The following is a 20,090-nucleotide window of genomic DNA, read 5'->3' on the forward strand; positions in this document are numbered from 1 at the left end:
TGCATTTGGTGTCTGGTGCATGGCCCCAGTTCTGCGTCTCACCTTCAACACCAATTTAGAACAGCAGAGGACAAATATTTGGAGGACTTTTCAACAGTCACACTTGCTCACTGTCAAAACATACCTCATATTTCTTTGCCTTGCAGCCAACATTAAAACTCAATCAAGCACCATGACTACAAACACTGACCTTATCTATAAAAACTGTATCTTCACAGACATTCATTGCTCGGAGCCTACTTTACTTGTTCTGTCAGTTTGAAAGTTTAACTTTCACCAAAAGTGTATTTGTTTCTGCTTGTGATGTAAGCCCATTTTATATTCCACTAAACATTAAAGCTTTAGATTTTATTTACTCCATTAATTCTGAACTGATACTAAGGCCTTCGATCTAATAGAGTTCTCAGAGCAGCAATATATAAAAAATAATGTTTAGAGGGGGAACAAACAAATACCTCTTGTTAAAATAGAACGATTGTTGATTATTAACTTAGCTATGACGTACATGTAAGGTAATATTAATGCTTAGAAATATTTGTCTTTGTAGAAAAATTCTGTCTCTGTTGTTTACATAATTTATTTGCACTGTAGGAACAGAAATTTCCCCAATCTCCAATTAAGTGACAAACAAGAAATACTTTCTATATTAACAACATATCCATGGTTACGGACGAAATTATTTAAGATGAACCAACAGTTTATGTAAATATGTCTGAATAAACTAAATTCCTGCAATAACATTTCGCTTTTGATATTTTGACAGAAGTGCATAAAAGGGGGACTGTGGATCTCACCTTCTTTATGACATTTTCAAAAGGTGAGCCGAGAAATACCAACCCCCTGTCTGAAAACCACAAAGACAACTAGTCAGTTCACAGTCTGCATTTCAAGAAAAGTAGGAGATTCCAGTAGAGAGATGAAGAAACGAGAAGGTCTTTATCATCAAGGGACCGTGTTCACTTTGACCGATAGCCATTTAGAGGATAGGTGAGAGGAAATTAGATGCCTTTTGTCCCATTGTCCTAGAAAAATTACCACGTAAACAGTGATGGGGAACATTAAGTCAGACAGCAAATCCTCCAGGAAAAATGTTCTTTGAGCAAAACCAGACTATATGACTAAAATATCTATCAACATAAGCCACTCCAAAGACTTGTCACTGGAAAGGTCAGACCAAATTGCTCCCTCATTTACCCTCACACTTTCTTCTTCCTCACTTGTTCTCGACGCCACTCCGCCTCTTTCTTGTCACTATCATCTATTCACCTTTTTCTCCCACTCTACTCTCTGTCTCGTTCTCACCAGGACTAAACGATTAATCGTTTTCTAATCAATACGGCAATTTAACAGAATGTGATTTTTAAAACCTCAAGGTGACGACTTTAGCTGCAATTAAAACATTTTTATTTTTTTCTAAACAATCATGGAGGCTTCTCACAACCTTGATGTGTAGATCCTCTCCCCTCCACTGCAGGCTTCACATGGAACCTGCAAGGCAGTGCAAACCTGAAACCTGGAAGGCAAATCTATAAACCCCCTCTGCCATTAATTAAAACCACCATCAGGCCATGTTTGACAATTTAATATTTAAAAATACATGTGCTGGCAAAACCCCAACCTCCAGTCGACGAGAAACGTTTAAAAACAATGGCAATGTTAAATCGCAATCACAATAAAAAACAAAACATAAAACAATTCAATTATTTTCCCATATTGTTCAGCCATACATCTTACTCTGTTCATCAATCCTGAACCTTCAACTGCTCCCCCCCAGTTTCCACCTTACTTTTTCACCTGCCTTTCCCTCATCTACCACCAACCAGCCCATCATCCAGAGCTCGTCTCCCCATGCTTCATCATATCCTGATTTTCCCCATCACTCTGACAACCACTACACTAATCTGATAGAGGATCAAAGCCCAGAGTGTCCCCCTGGGGATTCTGCTGAGCACCTCGGACAAATGTCGATGAAGCCTGCCGTCTTTCAACGACAGATGAGACGTTTATCAAGGAGTCCTGCACAGATCAGATTTTGAAAAAAACCCATATGAACAAATCTAGACCCATCTCTACCCAATCTTGGAAGCTCTAACTTGCATTCAACACAGGCTACAGTCACTCAATAAATTAGAACTCGTGCAGATGGTATTTGTGGCCTGCATGCTGGTTAGTTATTTATTATCCATTATTGGTTGTGCTTAATGTACAGTACTGTCGCAACCAGATCCTCAAACAGGCTTACAATCAGTCCTACCCAATGCCCTTATGGTCATTTGTCTCTACCTCATCATACAACCCCATTAAACAGTTTGTTGAAATACTAGTAGGGAAGCTGGCGTCTGAGTATTGCGCCTCATTTGACCCTATAGGCAACAAACTGAAGACCTCAAAAAATTGTGTTAAATGGTCAGTTTAACACAATTCTTTCAGTTCTCTTGTTCTTAACACTCAAACAAATGTGGATTAAACGATTGCAAACACAATAGGGTTACTTAGGGTTAGGCACAAAAACATCAGGATTAGATGTAGGCACTCAAAGATGTTAGGATTAGTAAGATTTTTGGGTTGTTTGTCATGCTGTTTGTAGCAGTAGAAATTGTATATTTTGATGGCTATATTTGTTTTTTCCAGCCAACATCATCTCCTGTGTATATTACATAGCAATACACAGTAGTTCAGGTAGTGCAAAGGATGGACTTCAGGACATATGACATATGGCCAGATAGACTTGCATCACTCTGTCATTCTGTACCACAACTCACAACTCTACCACAACTTTTATTTGGCAATATTTCAAAATGACTATAAAAAGTTTATACCTTTTAAAGACACCAAAATACATACCTTTGTCAAGTTTTTTTAAATCACAAGCAGATGTTATATGTATAAGATATTGTACAAACTGGCAGTATATCTTTAGCATATTTTGATAGTATAAAGAATAACTTTTGATTGTTTACTGTATTGTTTAAAGAAACTGTACTGGCAATTAGGTCATTTCCTAGCAAGAATGTTGGCACCCTATCTGGTGTGATATATTGGACCTGAAAATTTGAAGCTTCAGCAAATTAAACTGAAGAAAATCCAGTACCCGAAGAACCAAAGTTTAAAAACAACAGTTTGGAAGAAAGCGCTAATGCTTTGTAGCCTACATGCAAGTGTGTATGTGTGCTTTGTAATTGCAGTTACAAATCGTTTGCCTGATAAGCAAGCATCTTCTGCATGTAATTAAACCACACATACCTGCAAGATCCCTCAAACACAAACACACAGGAAGCGCACAGCTGAAGACAAGTCTGTTCAGTAATGATAGATGTTATACAGGCAGGGAGCCTGTTCCTCTACTCTGGGTCATCTGTCTTTTTGTTGTCATGAGCCGGAAGCTTTGCAATCTCACTCCATTTCTCATTTTTAAAAAATCTTTTTTACACTTACACACACATACACACACATACACACACACCAGTGAACAGGTTATATGTATGTGTACAGAATAGGGCTCTATGATAGGATGCCATTAGAAAAATGTATTAAAGATGTATTATTACACCAGCTAGTGGATAAAATGTGTATTGCATGACAATGAGAATGTGGGGCTAATTAAACCTGAAAACATGGATTAATATGCAATTAAATATTTTTACAGAGATATTCTCTCCACAGTCCTTTCAGAGTAATTACACAAAGGAAAAAAACATAAACATGGGAAGAGTGGGAAAATTGCCACTTTTCGCATTACACATTTGTTTTTCTCCTTCATTGCTTTTCCTTTCTTTTGCGTCTTTCTCTCTTTTCCTCTTTTCATTTGAACACATAGTTTGCTTTACCTTTTGTCTTTCTCTCACTTATACTCTCCACCCCTCTCCTCTCAGAAGCCATTTCTCAACAGCAGTGTTAGAAGTGATCCATTTCACCAACCTGAAAAAGCCAATTATCTGCCTTTTTATGACTTTCATTATTTTACCACTCACACAGTGTTTTATTACTGGGCTGTTGGCTCCCAGCAATGACACATACCTGCACACACACACACACACACACACACACACACACACACACACACACACACACACACACACACACACACACACACAGACAGACAGACACACACACACACTTGTGTATGCACGTCAACACAAGCTATAAATAACACACACACCCACCCTACAACACAGAGACACACATATCTATATGCACACTTAGATGTCTGGGTTTACATAATGTTCAGTTAGTGTGTGAAGTGACAAATGACTCCTAGTAAAATAAATGATGTGTGATTGAAGTGCATTATGTTTAGCAGCAGTGAAGAGTAGGCTGCACCTTTGTCAATCAGCACTATAAAGACTGCATTGTCTGAGGAATAATAATATTAAAGGACACTTTAACACAGACATAGCGAGAAAGACAGTCTGTTCCCTGTGCCAACTTTTGCCTCATTACATTTTTTTTTTTTTACAACATTGATGATAAGGAGCATCTTTATTGGCACAATCTACTTTAAGTGTGTGTATGGCTTTGGACATGTCTTTAATCAGTGTGACATGTGTATGTCATGTGTGGTTGTACACATGTACAAGTACACTACAACAGTATACTACAGCACTGGGAGAGAGATCAACATCATTTGTCACTCCTTCCTTTCACCTGACAGACACCGTGTACTCATCTGCATTCAGCACCTAAGGCTACAGATGTTTAATGCTGCCATTAAACTCATCTCTGACATAAAGTGCATCTGTGACTAAAGAGTGAGCACAAGCCACGCTCCAGGCAGTGAATCTAATGGTGAATTCAAGTCTTCAGATACAGAAAGGGAGAGAATATAAAACTAATTTAATATGGCAGGGGTAACTTTCTAGTTAACCTAATTGCCCTTTCTGCTTTTCTTTGTGCTCTGAGTCTGCATTTTTTAATCACAAGATATATGTGTTGCTTGCTTATTTTTTCTTTACCTTTTTCTCTCACTTCTTACTCGATGTTTCTGTCTCACTTCTGTTCAGCTCTCTTTTAATGTCTGACTTTCCATTCATCCAAGGCCTTAACATCTGTGAGTATCCCATACAAAAAGGCCAAGAACCACAACTAGCTTTTTATGGGGGAGCAACCTTAGTGTGTTATCAGAACACACTGGCACTAATCACTATCTAAACTTCTTTTTGCTTGAAGAGCTCCATTTAATACTGGTCCCATGTGTCACATTACATTTTCCTATTTCAGAGAACATTGCCAAGCCACACATTTTATTATCTTGTATTGAAGCCTTAAAGCTATGTTCCACTAAAGAGTTGTTCTCACTTTTTAGCACAAAAACCCTTCTTTGACTTCGAGAAGTCCACAGAAAAAGAGTTACCTTTTTGAATGTATACTGTTGTGCAGGTTTACTCAACTTCTTACACTTATTCTAAAGTAACCCTTTCAGTATGCAATGTTCAGTAATGAGAACTGAATATAGAAGGGTGAATGCTAAAGGTGACAAGAGATCACAAAAGCAACCACTGGTTGGCTGATCCAGAATATTTTAAATAAACTTAAATCCATGTTAAAATGCAAATTCTCAGCCCAGAGGGAATTATTACTTGGTGGGCAAAAGAATGTTTTTCAATTCTAATCATTACTTAAGAACATGATCATTTTTTGCAATGTTTATTCTGAACCACCACAATGTTTATTGAAGAAACCTCAGTCTCATTATATATTTACTTTATCCTGCAGCTACAAGAAGCTAAAGCTCAGGTGATTTGGAAAAGGTGTATTAAAGTAACAGCTTAACAAAATCTATATGACAATTGTATGATAATATATTCTTAGCCTAAGTTGGTAAGATGCAACACAGTCAGGAACAGATACGATTATACAGTCAATCTAACAGGGTTGTTTGCCAGTGTGACACAAAGCTCATATTGTTAAAATATGCATACGTTTTTGGTAAACGCAGCATGGATCTGTATACTTAAGCTGAAAACTCCCTGAGTAGAATATGTTTTTGTTGAGCAGACAGTGTGCAGCTCATGGTTTATGATGGTTATCTGCAACATTAACACCATTTAGATAATTTAAAATGTAACAAGTTTTGCACCCAGGTCAGTTCCAGTTTTGTTTTCAAATGTTCCCAATTGAAATTCTTGTTTCTCTTCATGTTTGAGTTCATGAACACAAACACAATTTCCTGCACAGTCATGTGCTTAAGTTCTGACTCTGATGAAATAAAAAGGGAAATATGCAAAATTGCCAGGGATAAGCTTCCATAACTCAGGATATTAAAAGCCACGTGTGCTCCTCGTTCTCATTTCTTTACAGCTGTTTCCATGGCAATACTGTAATATATGTATATTTATATATAGACCGACCCTGTTGAGTTGGTTATAACGATGCAAATGAATTGGTTAATCAAAATAAGCCTTATTACCGTTTGTATTATGGCTTTCAAAGGCTACAGTCATGGCAAGTAATTAACTGTGCACTTACACATGTTAAAATATGAATCATTAAAATTGAGATTTGTCTGTAAAAAGCAAAGTTTAGCAGTTTGGGAAAACAGCTAGCCTGGCTCAACCAAAGTTCAGAACTGTGACTACTTACAGCTCTACAGCTCAGTAATTAACACATCTATCTGTTTTGTGTTATCCACACACAAAGAGCAATGCAAAAACAACACTGTGTGGTTTTAGGTGGTGTTATGTGCTAGAATGGTTTCTTGATAAACCAAACTTTAACCACCCACCCAGTCCTTCTGTGCAGCATCTTCAGTTATTGCATGGGCTGTCAGATATGATCAGTGATTTTCTTTCTAGTGTCTAAACAGGTACAATGGTGTAGGGATGATTTGTGATAGTCAGTTTCAAGTTAGATCCAGTACAAAGTTAGAAAAATACATTCATAAAACACAGTGGTGAAACAAATCTCTTCCATCAAACCTTTGATTAAGTGTCTTTTGTATTCAAAAATCTCTAAAATGTCAAAGAGATGAATACATATACAAATGCGTGATAACTTTGTAACCCTTAATAAACATGTCGGAGTGGGTTAAAAGTTCAAGTGTACCTACACTTTCTAGTCATTTGTGGGATAATACTTGCAATGAAGGGGAGGACAACACATCCTTTCCTTAAACATGTAACTACTGTTCATCAGGTGAAAGAATTTTGATAACTTACGATCCTCACCTCAGCCTACCTCCTCTACCAGTGCAACAGAGAGTTCTCAGCCATGTCACATGGTCTTTTTAATAGATTTAAACCTCACTTGAAGCAAATAAATTAAAAATTAAAAATAATGAAGGAATGAAATAGTTACTGTAAACTAACAAACTAAGAGTTGGTTCCTTCCACAGAAACCTGAAAAAAAAGATCTGTATTTAATAGGCAGATTTAGAATTTGATTTAGAGTCTGTAAAATTCAAATTGATCTCCATCCTTACAATGGTGCCACCAAAACTGGCAACACCACTGTAACATTGAGACTAAAATGCACAGTCACATCGTCCAGCTGTTATTTGCTATTGAAAAAGAAAAAAGAAAGAAAAAAAGAACTGTCACTGCACATAACACAAATGTTTGTGAACATTACTGTTCGGAGCCTGGATAAATTTCTCATCTCTTAGTACACATACCTGAGACTGATCTTGAGCCCTCCATATATAAATTGAATGAGAGGGCCAAAACATTAGAACCATCTCTCCTTCTTCCACCTACGTAACACTGCCAAAATTAGGAGCATCCTGTCTCAAAGTGATGCAGCAAGAGCACTGACTGGAATTAGCAAGAGAGATTAGATTTCTCCATTTCCCCATTGTCTTCCCATATAATCTAGAATAGAATTTAAAACCCTCCTAAACCTCTAAACGGTCAAGTTCCATCATATCTAAAAGACCTCATAGTGCCATATCGTCCAAATAGACCATGCAGGCCTACTTGTGGTTCCCAGAGTTTTGATTAGTAGAATGGGAGGCAGAGCCTTTAGTCATCAAGCTCCTCTCCTGTGAAACCGGCTCCCAATACAGATTCGTGAGTCCGGCACAGTCTCTACTTTTTGGACTAGGCTCAAAACATTTTTTACTAAAGCTTGTAGTTAAAGCTGCTCAGTCAACCTGAACTAGCTCTTAGTTATCCATTTATATTCCACCACTGCAAGACATTATATTTGTGTCTCTGTCTCCCGTAGTTATCTTTCTCCTCCATCTCCCTCTCTGTCCCTCTCTGCAGGTGTCCTCAGCTTTGGAGTTGTGTGTTTTCCAGTGTGCAGCTACTGGTCCTACCAACGAACCCAATGTTTTGTTGTTGCACTTTTCTTTTCTCTCCACTTTCCACTCACTCCAACCGGTCAAGGCAGATCCCTACCCACCCTGAGCCTGGTTTAGCTGCAGGTTTCTTCTGTTAAAGGGAGTTTTTCCTCTTCACTGTTACCTAGGGCTTGCTCAAGGGGGATTTGTTGGTTTTCCTCTACATACTTGTATGGTCTTGACTTTAGTTGAACTGAATTCTCAAGTGCCTTGAGATTACTTTGTTGCAAATTGGCACTATATAAATAAAGTTGAACTGAATTGAAAATAATCTAATGCACTCCAGTGCGACTCCATCCCCCCCCACTAAGAACTTAATAACAAACACCTAGAAGAGTTATCACCATTCTGATAGTTTCACCTACAAAACGGAGAAATTACAACCTTGTAAGTAGCATGTGTGGCAGACTGCATTACAGTAAATTGTACAAGTGCACCCAATGAAGGGGCCAGTGAGTATATTTCACCACAGGATATCTGTTTAAACTTCCACTTTAAACTCGAAGAGGCCATCTTCGTCAGACTCTAGTTTTTAGTAAAGGTGGTTCTAAAGTAGCTGCAACACAGCTACTGAGCACAAACATTCAAAAAGGGAAGTTTTTTCACTAACAAATTCCCTCAGAAATTAAAAGTTGTAAATATGCTTTATTGTTTTCAGAAACAAGAAGGTCGGGAACAACAATGTATCAATGCAGAATCCAATTTAGTTTACATTTCCTTAGAATCATGCTTTAATCTCAGCATGTTGTATCAAAAATGTGTTGCACATGCAGTATGCTGTAGTCCACAATAAAAGGAGAAAAGACAAAGAGATGACTGGTGACAATGCATGAAGAGCCAAAAACAAACGAGCACCCCTCTCTTTGTTATTCAAATATCCTCCATATGCTGCAAAATAAAAGCTTTTGAAAACAAACACTAATGTCATATGTTTTACAATCTGTTAACAACTGAGAAAGCGTGAAAACCAATTCCTTTTATTTCCAGGAAGGACCACTTCACAAAAAGTAATGAAAAGCAAAGGAAGGACTTTTTTTTTTTTTATTGCCAATCAAATGTTTTTCTCTGCGTTACAAATCAGAACCACAAGCTCCCACTCGAAGCAAGAGGGGAAAAAACCAAAGCCAACACTAATTAGTCTCCCTGTGTTGAACATTTAATAAACCCAACAGAGTGATGTAAATTAGAAGCTAAACCACAGCAACGCACAAAAGAAATATGCATGACAAGAGACGCACACTACAGGATTTCTAACATGTTTAGCTGGCCTGAATAATGTCAGAGCCTAAAGTCATCGCTTTTTTCTAGGGGTTCTTAAAAGCATGTGTTGGCATGGAGTGTGAGAAACATCTTTTAAAAAAGGCACGTGTCAGAAACCCAGAATAATAAGTAACAAGTTTTCTTTGATAGACAATGGATGTATGTAAGTGTACGCACGCACGTACGCACAAAAGAAAGGAATGGGAATCCACTGTTTTCTCTCCAGCCACCAATGTATGCTGTGTGCATTTGAAAATCTCGCTGCAGTACGTTATCGGTCCCAAGCTCCACTCCAAGGCTCAGCTGGATTCCTCATCCTTGTCTGTTTTTATGAATGTGCATGTGAGTGAAGGTTTGGAAGTATAAGACTTGCTGAAGAAGGGGACCCGAGTTATATTTACATTGAGGCAGGCGGGACAACTTGACTGATATACTTTATAAGTCCTATAATCATTATATGTTCTTGTTTTTTATTTGTATTTGAGTGAACTCTATACAGTTGTGGATTACATGTGTCTGCGGGAGACTACAGGACCAGCTGAGCAATTCACTATAAACCATATCTGCCTGAATTTGAGGAGTAATGTCTTTTTGAATAATAAGACAGCTCTACATTTCTCTTCACTGCTGTCCTAATACCCAACAGACTCATGTATGACTACTGCTGTCTTTATTACACTTAACTCACTGTTTCTACATATGCTGCATTCAGCTGATAAGACCCAGCTAAATCGGTGTCACTTGCTCCTATTCTTTTACATTTTGATACACATGAAATCAGTCAACATGAAAGACATGACAACCACTAAAAGAAAATTAAGCAATGCTGAATTCAACCCTGCACAGCTTAAGACATGTGATGCTATGTTCACTTTTGTTTTGGTACCACACTCCGCATGACTTGGCAAGCTTTTTGCATAATGTGGACATATAAACTTTGCTGAAATTAAAGATAAAAAACAAAACATTAACTCTAAAATTGTCTTTATTAAAGCTGTCAGTAGAGAAGGTTTCCTCGAATGTAGATCGGTCTAATTATTGTACCAACACAAGTGCACGTGAAAGTCAAATCAGAAGTGGACATATGGGAATGTGAGTGTCCACTGCACATTGACAGATGTGCCTCAGAGTGTTTGCATGTCCTCTCCTCGGACTACCTGTCTTCTGCATAGTAATCAGCATCAATGAAAAGAGAAAAGGGAAAAGAAAACAAGAACGGAAAGGGGAACACTCAACAGGCAGACTGCTGTTGCCATAGCAACAAGCATGCTGTATCCCAGCTGCATAACTTTCATTTCCTCTGTGCCCTTTTCTATAGATGACACAAGAGAGGAGTCAACGTCTTTACACAAAACACACTGCAGATATTTACATCCATCACAAAACATGAATTCAATATTGGCTGCTTGAATACACCCTCTGCCCTTCTCTTTCACCAACAAGAAGGCACTGAGTCACACTCATTGTTGTAGTGCAGGAAATATTATCTAGACTAAGTACAACAGCTATCAAAATTGCATAATGTACTAAAGAAGGCTGATTGTAGCAAAGCGTTAAACTACAGTTAATACTGGTTTATCTTTACATTCTGTCCTACGTAACAGAATTCATTATGGGTTTTTAGCATTTACATTTGAAACACAAGCATAGGGGGATAAGCAAACGAAGCCGCTGTATTAAATCGTTATTAGTAACCAACACTGCATTACTCTACAAAAATAAATCTGACCCCAATCTAATTTATTCTAAAATTGTTCACTATAAGCTACTGCTAATGGGCATAGTGGAAACATCCATGAACAATCAGTTAATTAGTCAACTATTTTGAAAATCAAATAAACTATTTCAGGAATTTTTAGCCAAAAAAAAACCCAAAACACACATTTATTAATTATACTGACTCAAATATGACTTTTTTCCTTTTTTCCTTCTGTGTATGATGGGCGGCTGTAGCTCAGAGGGGCGGCTGTAGCTCAGTGTGTAAGGCAGTCGTCCACAGACCACTGGGTCAGTGGTTCGGTCCCTTGTCCAGGCTATATGTCGAAGTGTCTCCAGGCGAGACACTGAACCTCTAACAGCCCATTCCCCTCCCCTGCTGTGCAATGCCAGTCCAAGCCCAGTAGAAATGAGGAGGGTTGCATCAGGAAGGGGATCCGGTGTAAAAACTGTGCGAAATCAACATGCGGACTATGATCCGCTTTGGTGATAGCCGTTTTAATGTATTTTCACACATTTTATAGAGTTTATCAATTAATTTTAAAAGATTATTAAAAAAATAATAATAATACAAAGAATATCAATCCGGAATGCATGTCATCCCTAAACTCCTCAATTCCTTTACATTAACCTTTTTACTTATGGCTGAATATTCAAGTAAACACAGGTCAAACTTCATCCCATCAATTCTTGGACCCTTCCACACAGTGTCTGCCTCCCTCTCCATGTCTATGCAGTCACAAAAAATGAAAATTAATATTTAGATTGTGGCTGTTTACTGATACAGCTTTGTCACTGTGGTATTAATGTTTACAAAGCCATAAACAGAGAAATAAATGTCTGCCATCAAATTCATCCAACTGTCATACAACAAGGAAGAAGTGTGCACGCAAGATTTGGTGTCTGTGTGTGTGTGTGTGTGTGTGTGTGTGTGTGTGTGTGTGTGTGTGTGTGTGTGTGTGTGTGTGTGTGTGTGTGTGTGTACACAACAGATGTTCTGTGTAGCCTGTCAGACAGCCAGCAGTATCCTGCAGCTGATACTCTCTCTGGACAGGCTGACTGACAGATGAGTGTGTATGTGTGTCGAAGTCTGTCTGGTGCATGCGCGCGAGAGTGCAAGTGTGCATGCATTTCTGTTTTCTTGTGTGTGAACAGAAGTGGGCATGCTTTGTGCCCAGCAATGTCCCCTTAAGGGAATGTGGAACCTGAGAGACCGACAAACAAAGACAGTGAGAGAGATGGAGCAAGCCCTGGGCAAAGGCATTTTCCTCTCTTTCTCCTCTCTTTCCAACCTGAGCTGCTTCACCCAAAGACCTCACACTATTTTCCAGCAAAATCTTTGTGATTTTCCAAAGAAATCAGTGAAAATGTTGAACTATCAAGGGGGGGAATTAAAAACCTGCCAGAAGCTATATATTGATCAGGGTAAGAAACCCAGACCCAGCTCCATTATCCCAGTATTGCTGGAGTCAAAAAAGATCAAAATGTGTTTTACTGGCATGGATTACCAATTCCATGCTTTTTAAAATAAAATATAAAGTTTAAATTCACTTTCAAATAAAAAGAAAGATGAGTCTTAAAGTCTATCTATGCCTCAGTGGTGTAATTTGTCTTCTTTATTGAAGTGTAGCAATACTTTCCATCCAATCATTTTTTTAATGCTCTGCTCTTCAGCTACAAAAACTGCTCCCTTGCTGAAGTCAAATGAACACACACACACTTCTCCCTAAGCCCACTACTGTATATCATGTCACTGTCTCACTGTGAGTAGCACACAAACTATTAAATTTTGTGATGTGTCTACAGTTTTGAAGGCTAGAATTGACTTTAGCACAAGCTGATTGTTATAAAGGTGGCATATAAAAGAGGAACTAATTAGGTCATCAATCACAGATACAAGGACTTAAAGGTGGAAAACCTTTCTACATAAACTAACAACATACTGTAGCAGTTAATCCACAATTTTGTTTTAGATTAAAATATTATATCCCAAGAACTATTTGATAAATTGCCTTAAAAATGTTCACACACATTTATGCCCCCCACCCCACACTAGCATGTTATCTATCCTTAAGACAAAATTACATGACTAAATACATGCAAAACTAATAAGCATCAAATTCAGTTGTACCTTGTTTGTAATGCATATTAGAAAATTCTAGTATGCTAAACTTAAATGAAATGGTGGGTTAGTATTGTTATTTTGAGCATTTTAACATGCTGATCTTAGCATTTGCCTCAAAGGATTGTTATTCTTGGGCAGAGCCTCAACCAGCTGCTAGCATCAATATAGACTCTTCGTTGGGTTTAAAATTCACTGATTGATCTAAAGATAAACCAATGCTTCATCTGTGTTACAAAAATAATGTTATGGAGTCATACAGTATACATGTTTGTAGTTCCTCACAAGCTCAGTTCTCGTTCACCATCCCCTTGCCATATTACAGTTTCTCTGACTGGAAGAGATCATTATTTCCTCATAATGCAGCATTTCTACCCTGAATTGTGATAACACAATCTAGGTAAACCCAATCAAACAGAGGACAAATTACATTTTAGTGTTGACACTGGGAGAAATGTAGCACATAAGAACAGAAGTGACTTCCGGTGCAATGAAAAAACCAATGAACTATCTGAGAAAAACCTTGGATGAATTGAAAAGGTAGCATTCTGACTTGCATGATTCACTGACACAGTCTAGACACAGAAATTATCTCTGTATTTAGAAGAACATTCAAACAGTGTTGAACTGTGATAAAAAACACCTAAGTCCAGTGTCTCAATGGTGTTGTGTAAATCTTTAGACCTCTGCTTCAAAACTACTCACACAAGTTAACCTGCGCTGTTCCTGCAAACAAAGATGATCACAGCCTGTTTCATCAGGGGAAAACATGCATAGACAGATACGTTTGCTCTATGGATGTGAGCAGAAATAAAACGAAATTCAATTCAGGGATTGGAGAGATGAGGACTGAAATGTAAGGTAATGATCATCTGCTGGCTTGTCAGACACACCAGCAGACAATACTACTGGTGATACAACCCCTTTATTACCTACCATCTCCATAAAACCAAATAAGCCCTATGCATTAAGCCTCTGTGTATACCACTGTATGTGTGTCATGTATGCATCTCTGAGCAAACATGTTGGTATGCATGCATTTCTGTCTGTGCCCAACAAAACCAATCCTGAATTAAGAGCATAAAGAAGAAAAACATGGGACCAAACCAGTTCAGATATGGAACTGGCCTTGGCATTGGTATTTGTTCACATACAAACAGAAACATTAAGTGTTCTCTTTCAGCCATCGGCTACCGGAAGACAGAGGATAACGGAAAGACAGCTTGCATGTTCAAAGAGAATTTACTTATTTATTTACCCTCGGTCATTCTGTTCTCCATCAACTCATCTCATCTCCAAGGGAGGGAAAGACATAAAACATTATGTATTTACAGAGAACATTCAAGATCAGCAATTCCTAGAGTAGACAATAACCCTATCTTGTTGTTTCTCACATGGCAATGTGAAACAAAGCTATGCTGTGTAGCTATAATGTAATGAAGATATGCTCCTATGGCCATGTGGGTAAGTGCATCAACACAGATCCTGAAGCCATCAATATGATTCGATTGTATGTGACTGAATCAAGTTTTAGGTAACTCAATACAAGACAATGGACAATTTTGTCTGCATGATTGAGGTGCCATTGTCCCAGGTACATATCCAAGTATATACTAACACACACGGTAATTATTTGATACTCATTTGTTTGATATTTTGTAACCGTGCTGTACTAATAATCTCCACATAACTGAACCGAGAAGTCCTTTGCAAATGCTGAGCACAAATAGTACCAATACAAATATAAATATTCACCTCTGACTGATGTCTTTCCCTGGGATGCGATCTCCTGAGGGGTCCATGGGGGAAGGGAGCAAATTGAGACAAGAGGCCAGGGACTGGCTGGAGTCTTCTCTGGACACTGTGCATACACCACAACACAGATAGAGTTATTGATTTTCCTAATATCAGATGATGTATTGAATTAGCTCAAATAATTAACACACAGCCATCAAAAACCGACACTCTCATAAAAGCCCAGTCCTGTAACAAGATAGAAAATTAAGTAGTTGTAGTAGTTGAGTAGTAGTAGTAGTAGTAGTAGTTTGAGTGGAAAATTTTACAGAGGAACTGTCTGGAATTAAATCTTTGGGGAAGCAATGATTTGGAATTTCTTCATGTCTTTGTAAATGTCCCCGTCTCACTTTCTGTTCCTCGTCTGATTCCCTAGGGCATGAGTAGGGGCATAGAGCCCTGCAGCTGAATGCTATTGGCCATAAATTGCTGGGAATCGGCTTGGTTTTTAATAAAGGCTTCAACTAGCCACCTGAGAGAGGTAAAAATGAGGAGTGCCAATGAGAGCATGTGGGTGTATGGGTAGGGGTCCGTCCAGTTGTGTGTCTGCATGTGTATATACAATATGGACCTGTTTTGTATCTAATGCCTTAAAGTGTGTGCAAGTGTGTCTTTAAATTGGTCCCTTTAATTTGAGTGTCTGGAAAAAGCATACTCTTCCATCCCCAGCACAAAGTCTTAGTCCCTTGACTTTATGAGAACAATTCATCAAACCTTTAATTTCATGCTACAGTCTGCAAACCATTAGGTCTAATGACTAAGCATGCAAGCTTGTGTGTTAGTATGTGTATTAATGATGGTGCCTTGTTCAGCTCTGGTTCAGCCAGTGCCTTTTGAGAGGTTTTAAATCTCACTGCGTGTGCGCTTGTGCGTGTGTGTGCGTGTGTGTTCAGTTCAAACCCATCCTCCCTCCAAAAACTCTCCAACCCCCATAAGCACAGGAAATTCAGTTTATTATGGCTGAAACTCCTGTTGTAGTCTTTATTTCACAGTGCTGCTGAGCATTTCACTTTATTTGACTGCAGCTGTAATATTCTGTGAGTCCATCTGGGACTTAAATGTAGCCTAGAGATACAGAAAACCTAACCTCACATTTACATATAATTTCACTCAGATCTGTTAGATAAGCGTCAAAGCTATCCCTACTGCTGTATTAACAGTCAAACATGCACTTCCTATGCCAGACAAATTAGAAGCAAAGAAATGGAAAGTGTTTACCCAGTTGAGTTAGTTTAGACATGTGACATAACTGCCAAAGGCATTGTGTGAATATTGTGTCTTTGGAATTTGATGTGTATTAATGTGAAGCAAACATTTGCAATCGGAAATCATCAGAAACATAATCAATACTAACTGTAGTTGCAGGACCTTGCAATTTTGCCCAATTACCTCAACTTTCCTCCAGGGGAATGATAATAAAGGCCTGTGCCTCCAAAAATCAGTCGATATTTCACCTCAATGTCTGCACACAATATTAAAATAGTAAACCCTTTCTTAAGATATGATAATTATTAACACATGATTGTGTCAATAAAGGTTTAATTAAGACCCTCTTGAGACATGTAGTGTGGTTACCGCTACTTGCCATACAGTGACTATAAAATGTATCTTAAATATCAAAAGAAGCTAGGATATTCTGCACTGTTGTTGAACACAAGCAGTACCTCTGCCCTGACAGTTACTTTTCATCCATGAGGTATGTCAGGAGGAGTGTGACTGAAATTCCAAAGCAACAAAGAAGATAAATTGCTGGAAAAGAGGCATCTATATCAGTCATGGCACATATTGAAAGAACCAAGGAGAGTACTGGTATCACATTTTAAAGTGAAGGAATAGAGGTGGATTAATGAGAAAAAGAGAGTCGAGGGGGGGGGGAGGAGAAACAGTGTAAGAGAAAGACAGCAAAGAGGCTGTAAACAGAGGGAAATTAAAAACCTGGTTAAAAAAAAAAAAATCTTTGACAATAAAAGCATGAGCAGATATTCGATGCAGAGTGGGATATGTGGCACAATCTCTCCTTTCCCTCTTCTCTAGTTTAAATCCTCCTCTTTCCAGAGGAACATCAGTAAAATGGCTTTGGGGAAAATCCACTAAAAAGTAAGGCATTAAGTGTATTTGACCAAGCTGCAGAGAATGATGACTTTATTCTTATCCTTATAGTATGGCAATAATTGTAACGTATGTATGCGTAAGGATTAAAAAGATAGTATTTCAAATTGCTTGGTGCAGTGAAGTGTGCAAAGGTTTGCTGGTGTATCATTTAAATCTCAGAATAGTTATAAAGCTATTATAGCTTCCTGCTGCAGATGTAGTGGACTTACCATGTCGATGTCGCTGGTCATCAGAAAGGTCTAGGTCTAACATAAGGTCATCCTCATCCAGCTCTGAGGAACCCAGGTTGTTTAGAACATCCTGAGACGAATACACAAAAGCACATAGAGTATTTTACAAATTATAATATTCTTACAGTATGATTAATGTAGATTATTCTGAATTCCTAATAGGAAAAACACTTCGGAACCTACACATTTTGTCTAAACAAGTCATTATGATGAACAGTTTTAATACAATTTTAGCTAGACACTCATTAATCCAATGGGTTTTGCAAACCATGAGAGAAAAACAAAAGACAGTAATTACAAACAGATAAATCCACATTACAGCAAATTATCAAATTATTTTCTTCAACCTAATGCAGGTGGCTGACAACATTCAGAAAGCGAGTCCCCAACTAGAAAAATCTCGACATTTTATTAACATTAGCAATAATAACATAGTTAGATTCATTTTTTTCACTCTGCCTGCACTTAATGAGATATTTACTCCCTCATCACTGAATCCAAGCTTATAAGATCATATTGGTACTCTTGTTATGTGGGGATCACTAGGGTTCAGTTTGAAAAAGCAATGAATGTATTAAATGAGGCTGTAGTTTTGTGTAACGTCTGTCAGAATTTCCCATGCCTCAAAGGCTAAAAATAGCTGCTGAATAAACCAGAAAAACTCAACAAATCTGCAGTATTTCCTCTCCACAGCAAAGCGAGGCAACTCATTACTTAGTCAAGTGATTTTTAAAAGTGTAAAATCCAAATGTTTAAAAAAAAAACACATTCATTTCATGTGCTATTATGGAATTACTGTGTTCTTGGTTAATGTGAAAAACTGAATTTCCTTCTTTCCTCAAAAAATATACTGCTGAAAATGTAGAATGTACAGTAATATATTCTCTTGCATTTAGACTACCAAAATAAAAGTTCAACTAAATGGTAAATGGTCTTCACCTACCTATTGGTACTCAAAGCGCTTTGCACTGCTTCTCATTCACCCATTCACACTCACAATCTCTCTCTCTCACACACGCACACTAACACACACACACACAACCACACAGATGGCAGAGCCGCTATGCAGTGTCTTGCTCAAGGACAGTTCTACATGTGACTCGAGGAGCCAGGGATCGAACCAACAACTGTGGGATTGGTTCACGACCGCTCTACCATCTGTGCCACAGTCACCCCCCAAAACTTAAACACAGACAAGCTATACACGTGCCTATACTTTTAAGAGAAGTTTAATTACTTGAACTGAATTGGAAGCCAGGAGTTTTTTTGCGTGAATGTTTTACATTGTTGAACAGATTAATTAAATTCTTCCAATTCTTTCAGTGTCAAGTAATTTCATGCCCAATCCTAACTACTGATCTAAACTAGATACTCCCATGGCCTCTTGTTTTATTATGAGATTGTAATGATACAGTAAAGATGAAGCTTCTTTTGTTTCAGTCACATATCAAAAGTCAATGCTGCCATCTGATGGCCATGTAAGGAAATTCACTGCAGGAAAAAGTAAGCTATAAGAGTATGGAACATTAAACACTACACAGCCTTGCATAAGAGAAAAGTACAATTATAGTAGCTATATATAAACTGTAACAAAGAAGTAAATTATTTAAAATGTCACATGCACACATTCAGGTGAGGTGAATTACTATCAACACTGGCTTCCCCAGGAACACACTTTACCCATCTGTTGGCATCGCTGACCTAGATCAAATAATATTTGCAAATATATTATATTTGACAGACAAACTATAATGTAGGTGGATTTTAAGACCAATGACTAATTCGTTTTTTTTTTTGCTTTTTTTTTTTTTTTATCTCATACAGATAAAGATACAGACTGATTTGTCCTTATGCAGTGACTGTCAACCTCCCAAGGCCAAACAAACCAATAATTCACTAGGAAAAGTGCTTTCATCTGCTTCTGAATGAACTGAATAGCTGAACCAACCTTTTAGAGAAGACTTGGAAACACGTGGATGATGCATTTGCACATGCCTTCAGACTTCTAAATTTTAGTTTTAATACTTTGCCTGAACTTTTGTAAAACACAAAATCTCAAACTAAAGTAAAATATCAAAAGCCAAAAATGTCTATACATCAGTCTCACAAAGCATCTACAGATGTAGAATTACACGAAAATCCAATAACCAATTCTGTTCAGTTCTCCTCACTGTTGTTTTGACATAAAAACTTCACAGCCACACTCAGTATTGATCTCCTCCCATCCGAGTACAGCAGGCTCAATGCTTAGTGACACCTCTGACAATTCAACCACACCTGTGTGTGTGTGTGTGCGTGTGTGTGTGTGTGTGTGAATGAGTGTGAGAGAGAGTGTGTGAAAGTGTGTGAGAGTGTGAGTAAGTCAGAGAGAGAGGGAGGGAGAGAGAAAGACGAAGCAAGAAAGGAATTTCCAAAAAGGCAAATCAATATTCTCCAAGGCCATATATACATCATGTGAAGCCACTGTGAACGAACTAGTATGAACATTACATTACATTACTAGCCCCCCCCCCCCCCTTTTTTTTCCCCACTGGATGCTTGGTGGAATAAACATAAAAAAAACACTATAATGAACTTC

The 20,090-nt window shown here is 38.0% G+C and overlaps 1 protein-coding gene across 4 annotated transcripts in view; it reads right to left on the reverse strand.

Annotated features, from left to right (window-relative positions):
• ccser1 (coiled-coil serine-rich protein 1) overlaps window positions 1-20,090 on the reverse strand; it is a 117,878-nt gene that overhangs the window by 80,962 nt on the left and 16,826 nt on the right. For all 4 annotated transcript variants that reach the window (XM_067521253.1, XM_067521251.1, XM_067521252.1 and 1 more), the window contains exons 5-6: window positions 17,492-17,582; window positions 15,132-15,237 (exon numbers count right to left, since the gene is read on the reverse strand). In XM_067521253.1, the coding sequence (XP_067377354.1) occupies window positions 15,132-15,237; window positions 17,492-17,582 (197 nt within the window). The remainder of the gene's footprint in view (window positions 1-15,131; window positions 15,238-17,491; window positions 17,583-20,090) is intronic.

This window comes from Channa argus, chromosome 11 (assembly GCF_033026475.1).
Source record: "Channa argus isolate prfri chromosome 11, Channa argus male v1.0, whole genome shotgun sequence".
Taxonomy (NCBI): domain Eukaryota; kingdom Metazoa; phylum Chordata; class Actinopteri; order Anabantiformes; family Channidae; genus Channa; species Channa argus.